The sequence below is a fragment of the Gigantopelta aegis genome, chromosome 9, assembly GCF_016097555.1.
Source record: "Gigantopelta aegis isolate Gae_Host chromosome 9, Gae_host_genome, whole genome shotgun sequence".
In the NCBI taxonomy this organism is placed as follows: domain Eukaryota; kingdom Metazoa; phylum Mollusca; class Gastropoda; order Neomphalida; family Peltospiridae; genus Gigantopelta; species Gigantopelta aegis.
The window spans coordinates 16,374,056-16,401,489 of NC_054707.1; the positions used below are offsets into that span (position 1 = coordinate 16,374,056).

General features: G+C 38.3%; 2 protein-coding genes across 2 annotated transcripts in view; one reads left to right on the plus strand and one right to left on the minus strand.

Moving 5' to 3' along the window:
* Nucleotides 1-1,012: 1,012 nt before the first annotated feature.
* LOC121381474 (uncharacterized protein F54H12.2-like) lies at nt 1,013-2,131 on the minus strand. Its single transcript, XM_041510793.1, has one exon. It carries the CDS (start codon nt 2,129-2,131, stop codon nt 1,013-1,015), a length of 1,119 nt encoding a protein of 372 aa, XP_041366727.1.
* A 13,045-nt stretch (nt 2,132-15,176) lies between these two features.
* Nucleotides 15,177-27,434, plus strand: part of LOC121380910 (rac GTPase-activating protein 1-like) — a 31,309-nt gene continuing 19,051 nt past the window's right edge. The window contains exons 1-7 of the mRNA XM_041509940.1: nt 15,177-15,289; nt 21,423-21,504; nt 22,135-22,276; nt 23,746-23,806; nt 24,705-24,853; nt 26,448-26,640; nt 27,061-27,226. Of these exons, the coding sequence (XP_041365874.1) occupies nt 15,275-15,289; nt 21,423-21,504; nt 22,135-22,276; nt 23,746-23,806; nt 24,705-24,853; nt 26,448-26,640; nt 27,061-27,226 (808 nt within the window). The 5' untranslated portion in view covers nt 15,177-15,274. The remainder of the gene's footprint in view (nt 15,290-21,422; nt 21,505-22,134; nt 22,277-23,745; nt 23,807-24,704; nt 24,854-26,447; nt 26,641-27,060; nt 27,227-27,434) is intronic.

Genomic DNA, 27,434 nt, shown 5'->3' on the forward strand with positions numbered 1-27,434 from the left:
ACTTTTCAGTGTTTTCACTATGGTGCATTACTTTGCCGTATCTACCCATGATTACCTACTGCCGTGATTTTATTTTTGGAATACCTACTCTGAATATGTACCAGGAAACACCCTAGTTCATGCAAATAAAAAATTAAAACATTTCTTACAATGTTTTGTTAGATATATAAAGAGGTATAACCAGAATTACCTGTGGGTATACAATTATACTGCTATCTAATAAACTAGTCTAAGACTAATGTTTAAAAATATAACAAACCAGCATTTTGTGACACAACTATTTATTTCAAAATGTTTGTACAACAACACATAAAGTGGATACATGATTGTGTACACTATTTAATATTAGTATGAGCAGGAAATACAAGGCGGGCTACAATATCTAAAATATTTACATATAAAGTTATACACGAATACATCATTCTGTAATGTATCTTTACTAAACTGATTCACAATATCGCTCATCATCAGGTCAGTTTTTTACATTTTTGTAACAAGTAATACAAACAATAGAATCCACACGTTTTAGCGTTCATAGTCTGAACGGATTTGTTATTGTACACGTAAGATGAAGAATGTCTCTTTAAAAAATCTACAAATATTGCATTGTAATGTTTGGGTGGTTTACCAAAACTATCGAAAAAACTCTGCTGTATTATTATTATTAAAATAGAACGCCACCCAGTGATGACCAGGTAGGTGAGATGGGTCTGTGTTTACAATACACCCCCAAGGGCTCCGCCGTTTCAAACGTGGTAGTGTGTCGCTCGAGTAAACACCTACAATGCGTGAACGTAAATCTGAGTCACAGTCAATCGCACACTGAATCTGCTTTCCATTCATGATCTATTTGACAAACACGTTCCTGGTTTGATCAATTTCGATCAAGCTGGGGAATTCACCATACACTATACAACTCACTGTCTTTGTTAATGCAGATTTAAACTGCACTTCTAACCTTAAGTTACCGTTTTTTAATAAACTTAAATAATCAGAGTCCACGAAAACGGGTTCAAGGTTGAACACAAACAGACCATTTCCCAATATAATTTCCACAATCCAGGTTCCAGCTATTAACACCTTCAAACAAATTCACGTAGGCACTGACGTCATCTGCTTCGACTGGTCGACCGGGGACACTGACACCATCCAAATATAAGCCCACCGTTTTCACGAATGAACTCTGGAAGTTAAACGGGTTCTTTGTGTATGATCCACTCACTCCGTCACCGTTGACAAAACCAACAATCAGTCTGTTTGGACACTGCGACTGGTACACACTGTCCCACACGTAACTCTGTTGAGAAGACGGAATACTACTCATTTTAACTTCGGTTTTAGTAAATGGGTACAAAGCGTTAGACTTTTCAAACAGCTTGTTGTGTGTTAAAATAAGTGCACTGTTCATTTTCAGTTTACATATCTTGAAGTAAATATCTACGAGTTCGATCTTGTACTCCTGACCGGACTTCCCAGACATCAAACAAAAGGGTATGGAGCTCCGAAATAGCTTAACTGTCATATCAACCCCATTCACCATATATCTGCCCATGTTAAAAATATCTTCACACAGGGGACCTTCCATGGTAACCGTTTTGGTGTCTGCAATGTGCGCTCCTCGGTCCGATACTCCAGAATTAGTACCAGTGATAGGATCGGTACTTTCGATGTCTGCTTGTGTCTCTCCGACGTCCTTGTAAAACATCTGAGATTGTAGTTGCGATTGTTTAGCTTCAGCGCCATAATTCAGTAAGGTTTGAATGTATGCTTTGTAGGGATAATGATTGTTCGCCGAACTCACCAGCTGACCTTGTAAGTACACAGCGACTTGCGACCACAGAGCTTGCATGAATAAATTTACTGGGGCCACATGTTCGTCCTTACCCAAAACCGTTCCATCGGAATGACTCACTTTCAGTTTAACATGTAAACGACTTCGTTTCAAATCCACGTAGTCACTTCCACTATTTGCAATTTGAAATTCTACCGGTGACGAATCTGTAATTTGACTAACAGGTCTAACATCGACGTAGTAATGTTGAAACACACTCGTTTGGTATGGGGGCATAGTAAACAGATCCAAAGCACTGGGTAAACCTTCCACAAAGTCTTTGTCTGTAAGGAGTGACATATTGTTTGTTGTTGTTGTTGTCGTTTATACAAATATATCTTTTTCACTAACAGCTGATTTGTACTTCGATGTAGGAGCTCGTTTTTTCTGTACTGTCATGCGTCTGACTTTTTTGCTTCTGACAATTCGATCACCAGATTTATGTTTTATAGCCCTGGTACGTTCCTGTTCAGCTTCGGCCCTTTCTACAACATCTTGTGTTTGTGACGTCACTTCTATTTTAGGTTTGTGCTTGTTGTCCCCGTCACTGTTTACATGTCTCGGAATCATTGGAATCATATAAGAAAACCACTTATGCTTGTAATTCCCAACTCCAGATCCAACCTGCTTATTTGACTGAACAACATTCTTTGTTCGTTTATCAAAATACTTTAACCATTTATTAACATCAGGTACGTAAAGTTTTCGATCCATGTTAATTTACTCTAAAAACGGATAATGTCGTAATAGTAGTGTCACACTCGTGCTCTCTTTGATAAATGAAACCGGAACGCCTGATGCTGCTTTTATACGTATTTCGACATATGAACTCTCTGTCACTACAACTGCTATATTCCACAGTGTGTTAAACTCGTAACGTGGACCGTCTCGTAAATCCACACGTCTCAGTAGAGGTACAAAACTGTCACCTACTAGACTGCTGCCACACAAATTACACAACACATCTACTTGTAAATCGTTCATACCATGAAGGTTAATTTCTCCAAAATTTAAATCCACGAGAGACACAATCCACACACCTTCAAAAGTTAACCTCTTGTTTAACTTTACTCGAAAGTGATAGGGGTTGTTGTCAGGAAACACTGATTTAGAATCCGAGCTCTTCAAAATAACGTACTTCTCCATGCTTCACACAGTTTTCAGTTCTCCTTCTTCTATGTACGAATCGAAGCTAGGTGGCCACCCTAACCACCGAACCAAATAGTACACTTTCCCCTTCTCCTTCTTCTTTTTTAACACTTTTTCGATTTTCCACAGAATGTCTTGATTTTTATTTACTTTCTGAAGTTCGGCCGTATAAAATATACCTTTCAACACTTCGTCGTGAAAATCTCTCAGTCTGTACACTGGAATACTTTGTCGTCTTCTTCTAGAATGTATTTTAAACAACTCTTCTGTCCACCTCAAGTCCTGCTCCTTTGTGAATGATTTACGCAAATAGCTGATTCTCGTTAAATCACCCACTTTAAATAAAAAGTTTGCCAATGGTTTCTTTACTTTAAGTTTCTTAACCATGGGCTCGACGTATAGATGACTCCACACTTTAATTTCGTTCGCTTTATTTACATCAACCGGTGCCCACAGTCCCAGTGACGAGTGAACTGTATTGTTATAATTGTGTACTAGATCTGCTAAAACGTCTATGTATTTGTGTGTATTGTTGTAAGTCGTAAAACGCGCGATAAGACCCCGAAGCGTCCTAATACTTCTTTCTGCGAAATTACTTTTGATATCTTCATTCTGCGTGACAATCATTTTAATGTTTTCTTTTGATAGAAACTGCTTGAATACACCTGCGAACTCTGTACCTTTGTCTACCCGAACTTTCTTGGGTATGCGTTTGTCTTTTAAAATAGTTTTTGAAGCCTTCTAACACCGTCTCCGGTTTCTTGTTTACAAGGGGTATGGCCCACAGGAATCTCGAAAGAATGTCAATAGCTATAAGCAGGTACCTAACTCCATCGTTGTCTTTTGAATGGCGGCTGACGTCCATTAAATCCATGTCAAACATCTCATCCTTTTTGTTAACCCGTACTCGGAGACGCTTGAATGAACGGTTCACTGGTTTGTGAAGACTGTACGCATCTTCGTCATTTAACCACTGTGTTACCTCTTTCAACTTATATGTTTGTAAACCACGTCTTTTTAAAGCACCGTAAAACTTCTTCGGTCCGTAGAAAGCTCCAGCCTCACTCGGTTTTGTATAATATTGTTCAAGTCCGTTCTTGTTACGTTCATTCTTTTCAGTGTTAGGGTTCACTCTGGATGACATGACTGAACTAATGTATTCTGTCACATTAATTTATACGCGCAGACGATCTTCCAAACGTAGTATTTTAAGTACTTGATCTTTTAAAATGTTCATCCACTCTACAGTTTTTAAACATTCATATCCAAATAGTCTTTGCATTGATACTGACACAAAACAAATCCTGGAGTGTTAATAAAACTGGATCTGCATAAACAAGACGTAACCACCTGTCAGTAACTACATCCTCGTTCAGTTTTCAACCCATGCTGTTGTGAAATAGCGTTCGAGCATATCCTCATGATTCAGTGTTTTACAGGTGTGAGTTTTCTCCTCCTCGAACATACATCCCATACACATTTCTTTACAGAATCGCTGAATCAGTTTACACACTTCAAAGGAATAACTCAGAGTTAACAAATTTTCCAGGCATTTTCTGTTATCAACTGTATCTACTTCATCCACGAGCACACGAGTTGGTCGTATTTTCTTGATTATTATTAGCTTTGTACTGCTAGTCAAATCGCAGAAGGAACGTTTGGCATCCATCTCACATTCAGTACGACTCGTAAACCAACAAGTTGATTTTTTCACTATTGTTTCATTAAAACTGCATTGTGATTGTAAAATATATTTCCAACTGAAGTAAACAGCCTGTTTCTTGTCGTTGTGATTCATCTTTGAACGCAATCGTTACAAATAATAAATAATTTCACTTCTCTTTATGTTATAACATATATTCAAATGCAATGTTTAAAACGAGTGTTACGATTGGATAATAGTAATAACAAATAAACCGGTTTCAACTGGTTTTCAATTCAAAATATTATTTCATCATTGCTAACAATAAACCTTTCAAAGCATATTTATATAAAGTTCTTTGTACCCATCACATTGTGACAACTAAAACCAAGCAAACACAAAAGACTGACTCAGACTATCTATAAATAATACTATAAATAATACTACTTAGTTCCCATTGAACTTTCCCGCCCAAAATTTGAAAAAATGCCAGTCATCCTTTTTAAAAAATGTCAGTCATCCACTCAGCACAATAGGTGCACTTCTTTTGTTCAAAAATCCATTATTCGCTCCATTGAACCGGAAAAACCAATTATACGCTCCACTGAACCGGAAAGACAATAGGTGCACATCCATTGTTGCGGAATGGGGACCCATTGTTCCGGAGGTGCATATCCATTGTATTGGAGGCGACTCCATTGTATTTCCTTTGTTGTCCCCGCTACGTACAAAATATACTACTGATGTCTGGTACATGGATGGAACATTTAACTCTGCTCCGCTCCTGTTCCATCAACTGTTTGTCATTCGTGCGCCGCTCGGAGATTCATCGATCAGCTGTGTCTATGCATTTCTCTCAAACAAGAGCCAATCCACATATGAAGAACTGTTACAATCCATCGAGAATAAGTGTCAGGTGCTTGGTTTTCAATTAGATCCATCAACTGTGATCACCGACTACGAGTTAGCCATCATCAACGCTGTCAGTTCAACGTTCGGCCCACACACTAGAAGTCATGGCTGCTTTTATCACCTGACACAGAGCACGTGGAGGAAGATTCAGAGTCTGGGACTTGTACATTTGTATCGGGAGAACAGTGACGTAAAACTTTTCTGTGGCATGTTGGATGGTTTGGCATTTTTTGCCAACAGGTGATGTTGTGTCCGGTATCCAATACTTGAGGGAAAACACAACAGAAGGACTTGAACCACTAATCGACTACTTCGATAACACATACGTCTCTGGTCAGTTTCGCCGTATCCAGCTACCAACACAACCAAACGGCATTGTTCCACCCATCAGGATGCGTCGATCGCCTCCAACTTTTCTCCAGAACTCTGGAATGTCCATGACATCACACTAACTAATGGATCTCGAACCAACAACGTGTGTGAAGGCTGGAATAATGCCTTTGCCAAGCTTATCGGACATGCTCACCCAACCATCTGGCGTGCCATAGACAGTCTGCGAAAAGACCAGGCAATGGCATCCACACTGTTACTGCAAGACAACAGGGGTGAGCCCCCAGCAAAACGTGTTCGCCGTAAAACAGTCAAATTGCAGTCTAAGCTCTTGAATTTGTGCACAGCCCGCCGAGATGGTGCTAAGTCAATGGAGGATACTCTCAAAGGCATCGGACACTGCATCAGATGGAAATAGATCTAAATGCGATCTAATGGATTATGACTTATACAAAAGTCTATGCAATCAAATGTTATAATATGCAAGTGTGAATAAATATTTTGGGTATTAATTATTTTGTCATTTCTCATAATTATTTCCTAAATAAGGGGGTTTTGACTGGAGGGGGTTTTGACTGAGGGGGTTTTGACCGAGGGGGTTTTGACCGGAGGGGGTTTTGACCGGTCACCGTTTTTAACAGCACAAAATGCTACTAGCATTTCTCATATTTTTAAAAATGCACGTGCGTCTGAGAAGTAACAGTTATGGAGTCGAGTTTTAGTCCGTTTTCAGAGGGTATTTCACCATTTCAGAGTCACAGACTCATGTTTCACTCAGTTGTAACTTTATCCAAATGTGTTACAGGTTTGTAGATTAACTAAACTTAGTGTTAATTTTCACAGGTTGAAACTAGGGTATGTCCCTTTAATGATCGATGACTATGCTAGCTGTAGTGTAGTGTGCTCTAAGCCTTTGTGATAAGGTAATCGAAATTAGACTAGTTCGTAGCCGTAGGACTTAATGTGCGCCCTGCACTACGTGTATACATTATCTATATCTAATTTGTGAATATGAACGTCGACATCTTACAAAGGAAGAAGCTGTATTTTTATTACTATTGACATTAAAAAAGCCAAAAATATCACCACCACCACTCTCTCTCTCTCTCTCTCTCTCTCTCTCTCTCTCTCTCTCTCTCTCTCTCTCTCTCTCTCTCTCTCTCTCTCTCTCTCTCTCTCTCTCTCTCTCTCTCTGTGTGTGTGTGTCTGTGTGTGTTTTGTACATATGTGTTTGTGGGTGGGTGTATGTTGGTGTGTTCTCGCTCGCGTAATCATGGACAGACAAATAGATAACTAATCTTATTATTGCTTTTGTTGTAGGTCTGTGACAATGAAGAACTGCCTTTTGATTTCCAATGAGACAGAGGATCACTTGGTGACTCTCTACATCTATTCAAAACATGATCCAATCTGCTGGTTATCACACTCATCAATTATTATTCGTCCAGGTCACAAAGAGTACTATGAAACTGGTGACACATTTCGGTATGAAGTAGCAACAAAAAGGCAGACCTCTAAGAAAGCGGGTACTCTAATTCCTGTACAGACGTACACAGGAGATAAACATATAATTGTCAAGAAACGTGATGATGGTGAAAGCTGCCAGACGGTTGAAGAACACCTTGATGCTGATAATCAGGATAAACGGATATGTATTCGGAGACGAAATTTGATTCAGCAATCAAATTTTCGAGGTGGTCGGGATTTATATGAAATCCTCCAACTCGACATGAAAAAGGTTAGAAAACAAAGCACCGAAGAACAAAACCGAATGATCAAGCGAGCCCGTGATCAGCAGATTCGACGGTGGCACCCAGACCATAATCCGGAAAATGCTGACGAAAACATAGCAAAGGAAATCAACTTTGCCTTTGCCATACTGCATGACCCGGAAAGCCGGGCTAGATACAACAATGCTGTAGATTATGACGGTGGTTGGTTATCCAAATCCAGATGGCGTGCTATTTTCTGGCCACATTGCGAAACTGAAGAACAGAAACGTTTATACAGACAACGCATGCTGCAGATTGCCATATCAAGCGGACTGTTTAATCGGCGGTTTAGTTTTAGGGTTCGTTACAGCTGGATTAGCTATCCCAGTTGTGGTTCCATGTGCTTTGGTTAGCGGTGCATTAGCTGGGGCAGGATTGCAAAGTGGGCTACGCACGCTCAGACGAGATTGCATTGAGAATGGGTGTGACTGGAAGACGTACGGTAAATGTGCTTTAATCGGCGGAGCAGCAGGAGCAGCGGTCGGTGGTGCAGGAGTTGGTTTCACTGCTGCCATAGCTGGACTTGCTTCTACTGCAGCAACAGCAACGGCCGCTCAAGGGGCTACTATTGGAGTATTATCCGGGGCAGCTGGTGGTGGAGCCTATGGTCTGGCAAATGAGATTGAAAGAATCAACGTACACGACGAAGAATGGACAGTAAAACAGGTTGGTTGCCGTATGTTTGCAGGAGCAGTTATTGGTGGATTATGCGGGGCGGTGGCTGGTGCTGTTGCTGGGAAACTTGCACCATTAGCAGCGGCCACCGAGACAGATGCACTCGAGATGGCTGCTGTTAACACCGGCGCCAAGCGATTAGGAATAAGCATGGCTAAAGCACTGGGAACAAACGTATCTGGTAATGCAGTGATGTCGGTTGGCAATTCCGTTTCGGGATTTATTGAAGAACGTGCTGATGATACTCGAGAAAATCAACCACTTGAAACGCATCTGAAGGGTGCATTAATTGACGTCGGGCAGTCAGTGACGACGGCAGCTTCTGCTTCTGTTGCAGGCTCGTTGGTCTCGCATGTAATGTATGAACAGAAAGTTAAATCAAAGGTTATACAAAAACTTCAGAGAGAAGGAATTTCGAAGGAAGAGGCCATATTACAATACGAGTCGATGACCCAAAATGACCAGGAAACAGAAAGGAGAATAGTTAGAGTTCATCTGGACGTAGAAACTAAAGCTGATTCATTACGATGGACAGATGCCCAGCAGAGACCAATTTCAATACCTGACTCCAGCTATCAAGAAGAAACGAATCCTCTATCGCCTGTAATAGAAAACTCTGCTTCCGCCACACAAAGAATACTGTTTATTTCGCAAGGTCTGTGGAAATCTGAAATGATCATCAAATACAAAACAGAGGGAGTTGCATGTAAGAAAGTACTAAACCATGGCGAATCATTTTACATACCTTCTCATGCAAGCGACATAGCGATTCAGTTTAAGGTCCTCCGATTCACTGGCGTGAAATGTGATTTAAAGAAATGGGATCGCTTTCACGACCAATGGTACAGTGAAACACACGTGTTGCATTATCAAACTCCGCAAACCCGAACGTTCACCATTGGTGGCGGATTGTACTATGAAAAAATATTGAAGATTACAAACGAACTATATGATGAAACCAACGAATTGTGAACTAGAATTGGATTTGTTCTGATGCTCATCAAAACTAGAAAGTATTTTAAAAGGGATCCACTTTAAAACAGTACCACGATGTCAAATTTATTAATTGTTTGTTAATAATATTACTTGTTTGTTTTTGGATACAAAATACGTTAACTGTGGTATAAGATAACCGTAGTATCCGAAACTCGAATTTGTGAAAAACAAATGGAAAATGTTGACGTGGGTAAAATGTCATGTTAGATTTATTAATGTATATTGTATTTTAGTGTGTGTAAGTAGCTGGCGATAAGGATGATGTTCATGGTGAATAATGAAGTGATGATGTGATCAGTGAATGGTCACGGTGATGATTTGTTTGTAAGTAGCTGGCGATACGGATGATGTGATCAGTGAATGGTCACGGTGATGATTTGTTTGTAAGTAGCTGGCGATAAGGATGATGTGATCAGTGAATGGTCACGGTGATGATTTGTTTGTAAGTAGCTGGCGCTAAGGATGATGTGATCAGTGAATGGTCACGGCGATGATTTGTTTGTAAGTAGCTGGCGATAAGGATGATGTGATCAGTGAATGGTCATGACGACGATGGTGATTAGGGAACGATGGTGATCATGATGATTGTGATGGTGATGTTCAATCCAGTAACAATCTTATTGACATTGATTTGAAAAAGGTCAAAATGACAAAACATGTCATTAAATTACTGAACTGTTGGTGGTGGTGTTTTATGTTTTATGTGATGAAAATATCTAATATAATATATAATAATAATTATTGATAAAATAAAAAGTATGTATATATTAAAGAGTGTGTATACACTCCACTTACATATTATCATATATCTGCGTGCTTGCTTGCTTCTGGTAAATATTTACTGTTATTTGCTGTTTAACATTATTTAAGAAATGGGGATGTGAGCAGTGAGTGATCATGGCGAATGGGCGATAATTGTGATATATTGTAATGTCATCAAATGTATTTTGTATTTATACATGTATCAAGAAATGTATCTATTGTTTGTATTATTCTGTAAACCATATTGTTGAAATCAGACAATGTATGTTCCTCGTACGCCGTCGCAGCAGTGCTTTTCTGTTCTGTGATCGTTGAGTGGTGATGATGATGACGAAGATAACGGTGACGATTGGTTAATAGTGATAACGAGTGATGATGGTAGTACTAAACTAAATAACTTCCGGCTGGGTTAATGTTCGAGGTGCACCCAACTTTTGATAAAGCAGTTAATACCACAAGTCCCGTCATTGGTGATAAATGTGTTTGTTGTAAAAGAGAGAGAAAATAGTTCCATCTGGGCAAAATATGTATGCAATTTTATTTCTTCAACTACCACTGTTTCAAGTAGCCTTGTGCTTCAAACATGTATGGGGTACCTGTACTCAAATTTTGTGCGGAACTATCAAGGTAGTCATAGACGCTACCCGTTTTCTCTGAAATGAGTAGCTTAACTCCCATTTGTTTCTGATTCACTTTAAGGGTAAGGGGTGGTAGTATTAATATCCGTGGTGTATATTTCGATTGATATGCTACAGGTATAAGTTTTAGCTACATATGTTACTGTTGTCGTCTGTGGGATTTGATTTGGTGGTATACACCTTATAGACGGTGAATGGTGATGACAGGGTTGATGACGGTAATGATTATGATGAACGCTGATGGCGAATGGTGAAATGTGTTAATTTATAGAAAACTAACATTTTGATGAATCAATTCGATGTGTAGTAATTGAATTTGTTGTTATTGGTGATTAAATATGTAGGAAATGACTCCCGAGTTGGCGTTTTTGTTTCTTTTGGGTACTGATTTTTAAAAAGGTTGTTTAACGATAACACTATAGGGCCGTACCCTGATCAAAATCCTAGGGGAGGGGGCACTACTTTTTATAAACAAATGAAACCCTATACAAATTAAACCCTGAGATGTGTATGCTATTTTGTAGAGTAAAAAAATAAAATAAAAGTGAGATTATCAGGGGGGGGGGGCCCCCCCCCCCCCCCCCTCCCTCCGGAGGGTATGGCCCTGCACTAAAACACAATGATTTATTAAACATCGGCTACTGGATGTCAAACATTTGGTAATTTAGAGGAAAGCCGGTACATTTTTTTCCCATTAGTAGCAAGGGATCCAGACAGGATAGCACACACCACGGCCTTTGATATACCAGTCGTGCTGCACTGGCTGGAACAAGAAATAGCCCAATAGGCCTACCGACGGGGATCGATCCTAGACCGACTGCGCATTAAGCGAACGCTTTACCCCTGGGCTACATCCCTTCCTTGGGTTCTGACTTGACACTTGAATTCGATTTTGAAAATATTTTCGTGCTTATTTGAAACTAATCTTCAAGAGCGTCTGTTTCTGATAAGTGTTTATGATAAGTGTTAATGGGTGTAGAGAGAGGAAACTCGTAACAAAACCATGTCATTTGTTTATTTACCACCAAACAGTGCAGTACAACAGTAACCTATAACAATGTTGGTATACTCCTATAAAGTTATTCTATTAGCGGTAGCTAGTGGAAATTTCCTTATTCTTTCAGCTGGTAGTGTTACGGCTCATATACTCTTCAAAAAAAGAAACGCAAAAGGGAACAAATGGGTTATAACTCCGATTTTATGTTTCCTACCGGTTCATGCTTTGTGAATATAAGGTCATTGCATGTCCCAAACACATTCCCACGGTTACATTCGATAAAACGCAGCTACTTTACAATAAAGTTCAAAAATGTGAATATTCGCAAAAACGCAGCCACGTGCAAACCATGTCACCACTGCACGTGCGTTGTCTGCACGTGCAACATGAACACCGACAGTATAAAAGTGCAGGGTGTTCGCTTGCCTGGCCTCTGTATCTGGCCGACAGTTGACAATCCAGGACATGCCACGTCTCAGTGAACCGCAGAGAAACAATGCCATCGGCCGACTAGACGCAGGCGAATCCAGAACGGCCGTTGCCAGGGCATTCCATGTGTCCCCAAGCACCATCTCCAGACTGTGGGACCGTTACCAGCAACATGGATCAACACGTGACCTCCCTAGATCCGGTCGACCACGGGTCACTACCCCCGGGCAGGACCGCTACATCCGGGTACGCCACCTTCGGGAACGATTGACTACTGCCACCTCCACAGCCGCAGCAATACCAGGTTTGCGCAGGATATCCGACCAGACCGTACGGAACCGCCTACGTGAGGTAGGAATTCGTGCCAGACGTCCAGTTCGAGTTGTCATCTTAACACCACAACACCGTCGACTCCGACTGCAGTGGTGCCAGATTCATCGACAATGGCCTCAACTGCGATGGAGACAGGTGTTGTTCAGTGACGAGTCCCGATTTCTGCACCGACGTCATGATGGAAGATGTCGCGTGTATAGGCGTCGTGGTGAACGTTATGCGGCAAACTGCGTGCAGGAAGTGGACAGATTCGGCGGGGGTAGTGTCATGGTGTGGGCAGCCATCTCACACACTGGCAGAACTGACCTGGTCCACGTGCAGGGCAACCTGAATGCATAGGGCTACATTGACCAGATCTTCCGGCCACACATCGTTCCAGTTATGGCCAACGCCAACGCCAACGCAGTGTTCCAACATGACAACGCCAGGCCTCACACAGCACGTCTCACAACGGCTTTCCTACAGAACAACAACATTAATGTCCTTCCTTGGCCATCGATATCACCGGCTTTGAACCCAATTGAGCATCTATGGGACGAGTTGGACCGACGCCTCCGACAGCAACAACCACAGCCCCAGACCCTGCCCGAGCTGGCAGCAGCCTTGCAGGCCGAGTGGGCCACCATCCCCCGGGACGTCATCCGTACTCTGGTTGCTTCAATGGGCAGGCGGTGCCAGGCAGTTGTCAACACACGCGGAGGCCACACCCGGTATTGACTCCAGATGACCTTGACCTTGGTGGTGTGTCCTATCACTTACTCACAATGGACTAGAGTGAATTGTGAACAATCCTGCAACATTTGGTAATTATCGGACTCACCATTCAATAATTAAATCAATTCTCCAAATGTTACGACAATGTGGTTTTGCGTTTCTTCTTTTGAAGAGTATATATAGACTGTCCGACTGTTGCGTAAAGGTTACTTCATACTTTGATTGCCGACGCCATGCACAAGTGAAAATTAATTCTTTATTAGTTAAAGTAAAAAGCATTGAACGAACGCGCACTAAAATTTAATATGAACTGAGTTAAAATCATATGAAATTACTGAAAAATCAGGATTAGGTTTGAATAGGAGGAGGACATGGCGAGTCAAACCACTCGCCAACAAAAGTCGTCGGTGAAGTATAAAAAAAAGTAAAGTTTGTTTTATTTAACGACGCCACTAGAGCACATTGATTTTTTATCTTATCATCGGCTATTGGACGTCAAACATATGGTCATTCTGACACTGTTTTTTAGAGGAAACCCGCTGTCGCCACATAGGCTGCACTTTTACGACAGGCAGCAAGGGATTCGGTGAAGTATAAATGTAGCTTAAAGTTAGATTTGTACCTCATCACATACAAGATGAGTCGCCCGGAACTTGCATTTTGGGCATATAAAACATACACGATTATTTCATTGCGGCTGGCAGTATGCGTTTTGTGGACGCACGCATCGCTCACATCCAGTCTAGAGGCTCTCATTGAAACTAACGTATTTCCATTTTCTTTTTATCTGGATGCGGCTTTTTCAGTAATTAATTTTAAAATTACCTTTATAAAACACCAAAAATAAAATATGCCTGTTATATCCTTTGCCATTCTTTTATTAAAGCAAGCACATAAATTACATTAATGTTTATTTCAATTAATTTTTGGTGTATTTGTAATGAAAAACAAGTGCCCCGAAAATGGTGAAAATGCCCCAAAAGTGTTTGGTCTACCATGCCTTGCCTAATTTCAGGGAAATCATATATATATATATATATATATATATATATATATATATATATATATATATATATACATATATATATAATATATATATATACATACATAAATATATGCCTACTTTATAAAACAATCTTAACTGATATTCAGTGGCTAAGAACACTTTATTTATTAACTATACAATATAAAAATTTAAAGTAACCTGAAAAAATAAAACCAAACAAAGACATAAAAAACTAACTATTCCATTTAATATTTGTTTTAAAAGTTTCAAAACCCAATTTTATATTAAGGAAATAATTGTTATTTGCAAAAGCGTTTTTTTTTTTCTTTTCTTTTCTTTTTCTTTTGCCTACAATATCTTAATGTCATTCTAATCCTATAGCCTAAAGGTTGTTGGGATACCAATTAAATACTTTTTATTAGACAATTTCCACAATTTTCTTTTCCGTCTGTTTCAGTTTGGTTTGACGTAAGAAGAAAAGTAATTGTGCATGCAACACACGCACGCACACACACACACACACACACACGCACGCACGCACGCACGCACACACACACTTGCAATGACTTCACATTTATATTATGACAATTATTCACAAACTAGTTCAAAATGTTTAGTGTGGTACTTAAGGAAGTGAGGTCTAATTTATTCACTCTACAAAAAATAATTTGTACTGGGGACGTTTTGACAAAAAATTGTTGTTTGGGGAAGGTACATTTTGATTTAGGTACGTTTTGATTGGGTATTTTTTAAAATTTATGTACGGTTTTATAAATATCAAAATATTAATTGTAAACTATTTTTTATGAGTTTTATCGTTTATAAATAGGTACGTCTCAACCGAAACATGGGTACGTTTTGGTAGCCTAGATATATTTTGGCATAATGGGTGAATTTTCACCAAAATTGGGTACAGTTTGTATGGTTACATTTTAACCATCTCGCCATTTATGTTATTAGAGTTATGGGCCTTTTCCAATCTCCAGAGGGCAACAATCCAGTCAAGGTATTTGATTGGTTAAAATGATCGCTGTTTGAAAACAACCGCGGGATGTTGAAATCGAATACACCGTGAAACAAAACAAAAAATGCGGAGGATTCAGGTAAAATAACACAAAATTTAACCCATTATTCATGTTGATTTAATATAATGTTAATAAACTAGACTATTTAACATAATAGTAGTTTCGTTAGTAATTTTGTTCAGAATTCCCAGCATGAAGTTGAGAATTAACAATCACTGCTTGAATGAATGAGTGAGTGACAAAAAGATTTGAATCGAGTCTTCAGTTTTTAACAAAAAATAATTAGTGCCCCTTATGTTAATTGCAAAATAAACATAACCAACGGAAATTTTTATTGTTATTTTTCAGAATAACTCAAATTCACATTCCATACTAGTTCATCAAGATGAACGGTATCAGGTCGTTTCGCCCTTATTCCCGATCGCCCCGTGTCGTTTCGCCCTCTATACAGGGTCGTTTCGCCCTCATGTTTATGTTTATCAACCATAAACACCATTTATATGTATGTTATTATGTGCAATATTTTAAAGAACCGCTCCCCTCACACCATCCCAGTTTCTACGGGCCTGATGTATTTTATATTAATAAGTACTTAGTTATAAAGTGCTTTGGTGTGGGGGGGGGGGGGGGGATTTTTTGCAAATTTGCGAAATTGACCGCTGTAATATCCATTGACGTGTCATGTTTACATCTATGCTGATGAAATATTAAAAGGTCCATTTGCTTCAGTTTACATTTAAAAAATGCTTGTTGTATGTAGGGCCTCCACGAGTCCAATATATTGGACTCGTGGAGGCCCTACATACAACAAGCAGTTCTCGAGGGTCAAACTCGACCCAGACCCGAATACCCGACGCTTACACAAGATGATAATGAGACAAAGGAATATAATGTAAAATAGCATTATATAGCTTAATTCCAGCACTGAACATGAATGCCAAATCATGCCATTGTATTGCATTTAGAAACCTGTTGATACGTTCAGTATTGTGACGGACGAACGGACGGCCAGATTAAACAAGAAACCAGCAAATAGTCATATAATTATCGTGTAAATGTATCGTTGATTAGTTACTGCTGAACTAGTTGCTCTACATTGTCTCACTTGTACGGGTACTCGAGTCCTGTGAATGGACTCGAGTCTGCTAGACTCGACCCGTACTCGAGTACTCGTGGAGACCCTAGTTGTATGCTATATATGGCATTGTTGTTGTCTTTGTTATTAAAATAATGCGTATTTTGTTATTAAAATGTTTTAAAATAATGCATGTTTTGTGCTTTTTTAAACAGTTTTTAACATAACATATCGATGTCTGTTCTCGTTACAGCCAGTTTAGGGCAAAATACATGCAGTTTTCTGCTGTTTGCCATTTTGTTTTTTTATGGAATACTCTTCAAGAGGGGTGAAAGACTAAAATATTAATATAAAATCAATGATCTCTAGTGGTATCTTTAAACAATCAAATAATATTAATAATAATAAAATATATGATGTCATCACATTTGCATATATATCATAACATGTTATTACATTCAACGGTTGTTAGATTAAGTCATATATCCTTTCACCTCTCTTGTAGAATATTCCATAAAAAGTCAAAATGGAAGCCGGCACAAAATTACATGGTTTTGCCCTATGCGATCTCAGCGAAGTCAATACAGGTGACATGGTTATCATCTAGTATGTGGAATCCATGCCATTGTTTTTTTTTCAAAATTTCTGTCTGGACAAAATGTGGGTAAAATCTAACGAAAAATAAATTTATTGTAGTTGTCCACATTTTGTTTCGGACCACCCCAATGCATAGGGGCGAAACGACTCATAATGGAGGACGAAACGACTCATTCTAAGGGCGAAATGACTCGGGGCAAACGGGAATAAGGGCGAAACGACTTGGGGGCGAATAGGAATAAGGGCGAAACAACCCGGATTCAAGATTAACCTCGAAAGAAAGAAAAGCTTTATTTAACGACGCACTCATTGTGACTCACACATTTTATTTACGGTTATATGCCGATATGGTCAATGACCACAGATTTTTTTAGGAAACCCGCTATCGCCAGTTCATGGGCTACTCTTTCCGATTAGCAGCAAGGGATCATTTATTTGCAGTTCTCACAGGCAGGATAGCACAAACCATGGTCCATGGCCTTTGTTGAACCAGTTATGGATCACTGGTCGGTGCAAGTGGTTTACACCAACCCATTGAGCCTTGCTGAGCACTCACTCAGGGTTTGGAGTCTGTATCTGGATTAAAAATCCCATGCCTCAACTGGGATCCGAACCCAGTACCTACCAGCCTGTAGACTGATGGCCTAACCATGACACCACCAAGACCGGTGAGATTATTCTCGAATGCAAGTGTGCACACTTGCATTCGAGGTTAATCTTGGTGAACTAATTCCATACAGGTGTTGTTATTCGGTGTAGCCAGAGTACTCTGACTGTAAGAGAGCTAGATGGACATTTGGAAGGTTATATGTCAGCATTGTCCTGACAAGTAAAAATCTGCTCGGACAAACAAAATGCACCTCTATGGTTGTCCAGTGGACAAGTAAAAATGTTCAATGATGTTTAATTATAACCAATCAAAAACATGAAAACATATATTTGCACACGTAAGTGAAAATAATGATGGACAAGTAGATTTCTAGATGTATTTGTCCGGTAGGGAGTTGGAATGTGTGGTTCTTCTACGTCCAAACATTGTTACATACCCTGTAGATATGTAGCTGGTATTCAAAACTTGTGCCGGCATCTTGGTTAAGCCATCGGACATAAGGCTGGTAGGTACAGGGTTCGCAGCTCTGTACCGGCTCCCACCCAGTGCGAGTTTTGACGACTCAGTGGGTAGGTGTAAGGCCACTACACCCTCTTCTCTTATTAACAACTAACCCACTGTCCTGGACAGACAGCCTATATAGCTGAGGTGTGTGCCCAGGACAGCGTGCTTGAACCGTAATTGGATATAAGCACGAAAATAAGTTTAAATAAATCAATCAATCAAAACTTGTGGCACCATGTTTCAATGTTTCTCGACCGAAATAGTGCAACATATGGAGACATAAACCAAAAATGTATAACCTACCATACTTACTAAATCCAGATTGAAGTACTTGTGTCATTATTAATTAACAAAATAAATCTTTCAATGACAACCGCCATTTTAAATATGCTACATAGAGGGAAGCAACTCGCTGCGCACATAATTAAAAAAAGTATTGACATAACATGCCCTGTGCACTATTTGTCCGATGGACTAGTAAAAATTTGGCTTATTCCTATCACTGTACGTTCTCATTACAGTCAGAGACCAAGCTATGTAATATTTTGCAATCGCTGCCCACCAAAGAGTAGTTAAAAATTCCTGCTCTAATACCACAACTATCCTATGTTTGACATCAAACATTTTCAAGTTACTTGATTAAAAAAAATTCACATATTAATCACTAATACACACACACCAGAAAGAACCCGACAGCACCCACATTCAGCTAAGCTTTGGAAAGCAGAATTCTAAGTATCTGGCCTATATCGTGACGTAGCATGACATAATCGACCACTCAGTGATTCCGTCTTCCAGGGGCCGTCTCATATGATAATACGACAATGACCAAAATGGCTATTGGATGTCAAACATTTGGTCATTTTAACATAGTGTTAGTGAGGAAACCCGCTACATTTTTCCATTAGTAGCAAGGGATCTTTTTATATGCACCATCCCACAGACATGGTTGCACATATCACAGCCTTTGATACACCAGTCGTGCACGGGGTGGAACGAGAAATAGCACAATGGGCCCACCGATGGGAATTAATCCCAGACTGACCATGCATCAAGCGAGCACTTTACCACTGGGTTGCAGACAATCACCAAAGCGACAGAGTGGTACACACACACACACACAAAGAAACAGTATTATATTCACGTTTTCTCAAGGTGAAAAAGTATTTGATGTACGAGTCGTATGCCTGCTTGGCATATGTACCACTCTGGTATATCAACAACCGTGGTATGTCACTATGTGCTATCTTGTCTGGGATGATGCATATAAAAGATTGTTTTCTTGTACAAAATTGCACTGATGTTCATGCGCACAAGTAATTTCAGCAATCCACGTTTAAGCAGTGCCCACTAGATAAATGTATTTGCGGATTTTGTTTCTCGTACCAATGTTCGTGCACAACTATACAATTACAGAACATCTGGCTTAAAAGTAGTAGTAACAGGAATTCAATTCTAACTTTCATATAGTTGTGGTAACATATAGGTTATCAGGCTATATTTTGTGGTAACCTGTAAATGGGTTACCAGACACCATGCTTATTTCAGTGCCTGCGTACCGAGCAATTCTCGAAATTTCAGTATTGAAAAATGTTTCCAGCCATTTAGTAAAGCACTAACAATACATCTGAAAAGAAGAGAGAGGTGAGGGTCTTTTGTATGGATTTTAATTTTATTTAGATAAAATTAACTGGCGAGATTTAACTTGGTCATGTATTTAGCAGAGTATACTGAAAATAGCGATCAGTATTGTATCAATACCTAATACTGTACCAATACTCAGGTAAATCGCACCCCTACCGAACCAAAAAGTTTAATACCGCCCAGCTCTAGCAAAATGTATGTACACAATTTTGTACATTTGAGATAGACATAATGAATTCAGCAAAATAACCTTTCAGTCATGTTTATTTGCTGCAAAAGTTGCCTTATGGAATTTCAAAATTGCCATCGGTTGGCCGTTTTACTGTTGACCATGTCATATTCTTAAGTTTGAGCCCTGATATTCAGGGATTGATACAGCCACACCGTACCGGACATAGAGCGTTTGTTACAGGACATTCCCGTCTTACATGGGAATATGTTTGGCTTGATTAAAAATCAATTTACAACCATTTATAATAATAAATACATATGTATAAAAATAAAATTATAATAAAAGGTGTACCGGGTATGTACCAGTCACCCACGTCACACTTGTGAAATTAAGCTTTTTATACCTGTTATACATACTAGTATTATTATATCATCTTTCATCAAGTATTTGCATGTATCATCAGTATTTGCATGTTCATATCAATTATGATTCAGACACGTCCACCCTGAGCGTAAGCTCTGACATCACCAGTGACTGAGTCCAGGCAAGAAGCGGGTGGGGTGTATGTTTTTATTAGTTGTGGTCTTGTTGCCATAGAGTTGAACCCACAATACTTCAGCTACATTGTTCATATAAATGTCTTTTTACTATTTTATCACAATGAATTATGGGAAAATGTAACTGTTATTATTACTATTAAAGAAATTGGGTAGATGAAACTTTGTGGATAGACAGTAATGATTACTGGTTACCAGCTAAAACCAAGAATCCTGGACCCATATTCACAAAAAGGTGTAAATTTACATCTACAACTAGCACTTACGTCTGCTGTAGATTTACGTTTATGTGCAAGAAGCACCTTATTCTCAAAGACCGTCGTAAATATAAACGTAACTTGGACGTAAATCTATGATTTAACACTCACCGGAGAAATGTAAAAAACCCACATTAGAAACGATGGCTACCGGGTAAATAAAAAATGTGAAAAACATAATTTCGTTTGTTGTCTGCTAACAATAACATTGCAAAAGGCGAACCATGACATTTTAGTATTGATGAGGATACGCGTTTTGATACAAACTTGTGGACATTTCTTAAAAAGGAAACGATAACTCAGGAGAAATTGGCCGAGTCGAAAACATCCGTTCGATCACCAACACAAATATTTTCAATCTGTGGGCGTTCGCCATCGCAAACTGCTTCAATTATTGGAAATGCTGCCAGTTTCCGTAAATAATCGTAAATAACGGCGATAGTGCTTGATTTATAATATATACATGACTTACGCGTTAGTTGTAACCGGAGGCACTCTTATATTTATGTCCAACTTTACACGTAACTTGCGTTTACACTGTTTAATGTGAATAGCTCTTCAGTCATAGATTTACGTTTACGTGTAAAACTAGGCTTACGATGTTTTGTGAATATGGGTTCTGGCTAGGGATCTTTGAAGCTATCTCAGCCACTGTAATATTATAGCTAACCATGGTTTTACAATATTATAGCACTAAGATAGCGTAAAAAAAATATGGTTTTATATATTGTGATGTAAGTGTACCAGTATATATTTGATAGTGGGCAATTATAATTTTTTTAATACTTTTTTCAGTCAAACCACAAGTTGTCCAGAGTGGCGATGTACGATGACTTGCTTCGTACAGCAAGAGTTCTTCGTGAGTCGTGCGAACCAGGTAATTTTACATTCAATTAATGTTTTCTTGTATCTACTATTTGTATGCATGTTATTTAATTACTTGCAGGCATTAATTTAGCTGGAGAAATGACAGAAGTATCTGATATGAATAACATACTTTTAGGGAGGCCCACAGAAAATGAGTTGTTGTCAGTTAAAACCAGCCTGCCTAGACCTAAAAGCTGTTTTTAGCCCACCTGTATATTTTAAATCACAAGGCCTGATGTACATACAATGATACATTTACTTACAAGTACATTTATAGCTTTGGTTTTCGAAAACTACATGCAAGTCCTATATCAATGGTTTAGAAACTTGGGCACCTCTGGATGTTCCACAGTTTACGTTTAAAACTAAAATAATTTAAAGATTGTGTATTTAATAAAAACATATTTTAGATATAACTAGGTTAATCAAATTTTTATTAATATTTTTTTTTTTTTTACATCTAACCTGTTTAATTCCATGGACATTTAATTTGGTAATTTTCTTTTTAAATTGATTTCATGTCCATTATCAAATCATTTAACAAATTTTAAGCATTTATCTTTCAACATTATCAATCTAGACTTTAATATTTTGTTATTATTCATTTGCTGTTATGTTAATAATTGTTTGTGCTTTTCAGAGTTCCGCACATTTGTGCGAAATCAAAGTTTGTGTCGAAAAAAATGGAATGCTGCCGAGTCAAAGGTGGAAAGTCTGCATGATCAAGTTAAACAGCTGCAGGCAGAGAAAGCAGCTCTGCACACTCGATTGAAACATTCATGGTAAGAGATACGTACAGGTTTCAGTAGTTTCAGAGCTTGAACTTAACAATTTGTCTCCTACGGCGAGCCTGTCTGTGGCATTTTTTGTTTGTTTTGAAAGTGACAGTTGCAGCAAATAAACATGACCGAAAGGTTATTTTACTCTATGTAGACTTATTTTAAATGCACGGACATTTGTTGAATACTGGCAGATAATATACACTAGGTGTATACATTTTGTCATTGTTGGGGAGCTTGACCGACAGCATTTTTGTGCCATCGGTGATGATCTCTACCAGCGGCAATTTGTATCTCAATGACGCCAATTGTCATCGGTGCCGTCGTTAAGTTCGAACCATGTAGTCTTTATGGTTTGACACCAACAGTAACTCTCGCACACATACGCTTTCTCAAAACAATTCTGTGTGTGCAAAACGTTGCTCGCCTAATGACATGGTATCACTCATTTATTTTACTGCTAATTACTGTGAATTTGGCACTGAGCAATTGCTCTCCTACATAATTTCAGAATATCAGAACTTTTATTCTGTTATTGCTCTCCAACGGTTTTCATACCATGAGCACTAGTTTCAGGTTGCACCAGTGCTGGTAGTGTGGTGGTTACGCCATTAGGTTTATTAGTGGGATGTACTTGGTTCGTATTCCAGTACCAATTCCTATGCAGACTGATAGCACTGCTCGTTGGGGGAGGTATAAGACCACTGCAATGACTTCTTTTACAAAGTATTAATAATTAACCTTTGTTCTGAACAAAGTAAGTTTATTACATACCTGTGAGAGATAATGGAATTTAATAAGAAAATCGTACGTCACATTGTGAGATACTGTTTTCCGTAACAAAGCTGGGATATAAGCGATTGGCCAACAGCACATTAAGGGAGAATGGGGTCAACACAATGTGACGTAAGATTTTGTACATTTCTTATTGAAAGCAGTGCCAAGTTCAGCCAGACTGAGCAAATAAACGTCCGCCAAACTGGTTTAAGCACTTCATGTTAAAAAGAATGACCACTTTGGAAATCAGTAAAAAATAGTTCGCAAACATTAACAAAAAACGGCTGGCTGAACTTGGGGCTGATTTTACCTTCAGTTTTAAAACTGGCGTCAAATAAACGATTTAAAAGTTCTAAATGTGGGTCATTAACCTCGATTGTGGGCAGGACCTTTGCTGACACTCGAACACCAGCTGCTCTGTGTGTTTACTTTTGTTCCTTTTTGATGAATTCTAAGCAATAGTTATAGGTAGGTAATAAATAAAATATTACACTCCTCACTAGATACCATTTTTTAATGTACTCATTCATAAAAATGGTATTAAACTGAAAGTCTTGTAGTATTCTCTATGTATTTAGTTATGTTTCTCACAAATCGTAAATCTCACAGTAATAAAACTGGGCGTACAGATAATTGGCTTCATGTTTGTGAATTAATACTTACAGACAGCAATAGTGTTTGTCTTGTTTTCACAGCACGACTGTTGATACAGAAATGCACAAGAGGAAGCAAGTTGAATATGAAAGAGAAATGTTGGTATGGACAGTTTTTATTTTGCTTTGATAATAGGAAAAATAGAGGATAATAAATGAGTTACCAGTTATTATCAAATTTATGTCCCCCATGAAATAATTTTCACTTTTACGGGGGACATAAATTTGATAATAACTGGTACCGAGTTTGTTATTTTATTTATTACCCCAACTATTTAGGTGGGTTTTTTTAAAGCCTACATCGTCTACACGTCAATGTATATAGAAACGAAGTAGGTCTAAACTACTTTACAATGCTGGATATCTTTAACTTTGTATTTTATTCACGGTTCACAGATAATTTTCAAAACCCAAAGTTCTATATATTCTGTAAAAAAAGAGTATAATGAATTGCTTTAAACTACCATTTTATTACAAGTTTAACACTGAAACCAGAATGACGTAAACGCAAACGCTTTAAACTACATGACATCATTGTGTGTGCTTTGCCAAATTGTGATGATGTCGTTTTTAATACCGACATGGTGATTGGTTTGTTGGCGTCAAATCGTCCAATAGTAATGTACGTTAAACCAATGCATGATAATTTCTCTGAGAAATTATGATTTTTATTTCCCCCGTTATGAGTGTCTGGTGGGGTCATGTAATTATGTTATGTAAGTACATAGTTTGAGAAAACCTTTTTTTCTTCTTTTTTTTTGTGGGTTTTTTTGTTTAATAAATGTTGAAATCTAAATTTTGCACCTTTGACTAACATTTTACACCTGAAAAGTTACTTCCAAAAACCAAGAAGCCTCGTGATTTGTCCAAGGTTGAAAGTTATAGGACATTTTGTGTTTTATTCTTTTTTTAATTATTCTCTTTTAAAATATCTAATACTTGGATTTAGTAAGGAAAATTTTATTTAGATTTTACAGTTAACGGTACATGTTAACTTTTAGGACCGCCAACTGGCTCTTATCCGTGACCTTCTGAATGACCGGAACAACTGTACCATCCAGATGAACGAGCGAGATCGAGAGCGCTTCAGTGCCTTAATTAACACAACGCAGACTAAGTCCAACTATGAGCAGGATTCTCCTTCCAAACGGTAAGTTAGTCAGTCAGTCATAGTGACGTTTCAGTGATCAGATTATAATCGTAAATTAATCAGTTTGGCTCTACCAATGTGATAATCGATTATAAAATTCCATAATCAATGTGTGGGAAATGAAAAATATAATTGTTCCTCCAGTTTAGATTGTGGAATTTATGTAAAATATGTTGGTATTGGCATTGTTGTTTTTTGTGTATGTATGTACATAAAGAAAAAAGGTATTAAATACTTAATAAAGGTAAAAAGAGGGCTTCTAGATTGATTGATTTTTTAAATACACTAGCCATGGGATCAGTGATTTTTTTTTTTTTTAATTTACTAGCCACAATTAAAAATTAACTAGCCCTACTTTACATTAAGTTAATTTAATATTTTAAAATAATAGTTATAATCAGATGAGGGAGATAGAGATTACTAACAATGGGGACTGGAGTGGGGTCAGGATATTCATATTAATAAAATAGACTTAATTGCAACATTTGACTCTTCTTCTTTCTTTTTTTCACTAGCTATTGGGCATGGCAATAGTAGTTATTTACTAGCCCAACATTGAATATCACTAGCCATGGGAATGGGGCTACCATAATCTAGAAGGCCTGGGTAAAATTAGTAATGTGTAGAGTATTATAGTGAACCTGCCTATAGGTGCTTGGTCTTTACCAGGGCAAGCTCTTTCCTAGTCACCACCACCACCCCCAGCGGTTAGTTGAACATTAAATTTTAGCTCTCCTATTATTACCAAAGGATTAAATATTAATGTTCATTGTGGTAATATGTAAATATGGCTCCCAATAAATTAAGTATGGGGAGCAATTAATCACTTCTGAAAATATTTCACAATAGGAACTGTGTATGATCAATTTTAGTCTGATCTAAGTAACTTTTGGCCCTAGTGCATATAAAACGTTTAAAGTCAAGGCTATTACGTCATGGCAGTGCCTGCAAATTTCATATGAGTTATGTCATTAATGTTTGAAACCCTGATATAAAATTTCTGAAAATTATAATCTTCGAAGTATACTTTACACAGGGTTCGTAGGGAGTGGAAAACCTTGAAATGTATGGAATTTTGAAAATCCATTTTCCAGACCTGGAAAAAGTATGGAAAAATACCTTTTTGTGCGAATTAGTTTGGAAAAAGTATGGAAAAATACCTTTTTGTGCGAGTTAGTTTGGAAAAAGTATGGAAATTCGTCTTTAAGACTCATGTAGGAAATTTTGGTTGCATGAAACCAGAGGAATCTGACGACATTTTTCCGATCTCGGCACTAATGTACATTTGGGACTTCACAATTGCCAACATTTACCGAAGATTTGAAGTACACGCTTCTGTAATGCATATTACAAAAAGATCATCCATTTTGTCAAATGTTCCAAAAATATGGGGAGATGTATTGAGTAATGTCAGTCTTGAAAAATATTTTTTTGTCTTGGAAAAGGTCTGGAATTGTTTTGTTTCCAAGGTGTATGAACCCTGTTTACATAGCTTGCTGATGTTTTTGTACAGCTTTCTTACACGAACAAGCAGAGTTCTGCAGCTAGGTGCTAACCATGTGAATTATAATATTTGTTCCCTTAATTTTATAAGGTTGAACACCATCATGGAATCGTCGGCGTCAATACTGTCTGATGTTGACTATGATCCAAGTGAGGGAGACATCGATATCTCCTGTCTGAATGGTGGGCGCCGGCGTTACAGCAAGCGGCATAGTCCCTCGGCTCCACCAATGGAAGACGATTACGGGAGATACTCACCTAAACGACACAGGGTTGATGATGATGTAAGTGGATTAACATTAAACTTGTATAAGCACCCTATTTGTTGGATGAAGGTAATTGTCAGTGTTGTATAGGTAAATGTTTAGTGTGAATAATTATTTTGGATGGATTATAACGATTCCACTGCTTTGAAAATGTATAAACTAGATAAATGAACTATAAAAATATCTTATCACTTAGATTTAAAAATCACAGGTCATATAAATTATCGTCTTTAGGTTTGATATTTGGAAAACTCAAAGCGTAAAGCTAAACTCATTCTGACCGGTTATTATTTTAACTTAACAGAAGTCTATTTTTATGGGGATGTTAATTGAACAGAAAATTATAATTATTTTTAATAAAATGTTACAAAGTTGTAGCCATTGGCATCAACTTCCCGATTTCAGAAATAAAACCTGTTGACTTAATTTCTTCCTTAGGATCATGACAATTCGATCATCACAACGACTACGATTACTGTCAACGAGCATGGCAATCCAGTGTCGGCGACCACAGAGGTGTCCGTTCCCAAACTGAACCGGAGTTTCAGCGAACCCGCTCTCGACAAGCATTTTAACCCAGCTCTAGTCAATGACAGGGATGCAGGTAATTAGGTTGAAGGGCCATATTTTAAAATCTCCTGCATCTGAATAGTGCAGGCATAGATATAATCATTATGCCTATCGGTCTCTGCTGTGTATTCCTTTCATAGTGGGGCGGGATTTAGCTCAGTGGTACAGCACTTGCCTGATGGGCGATTGATCTAGGATCGATTCCCGTTGGGCTCATTGGGCTATCTCTTATTCCAGCCAGT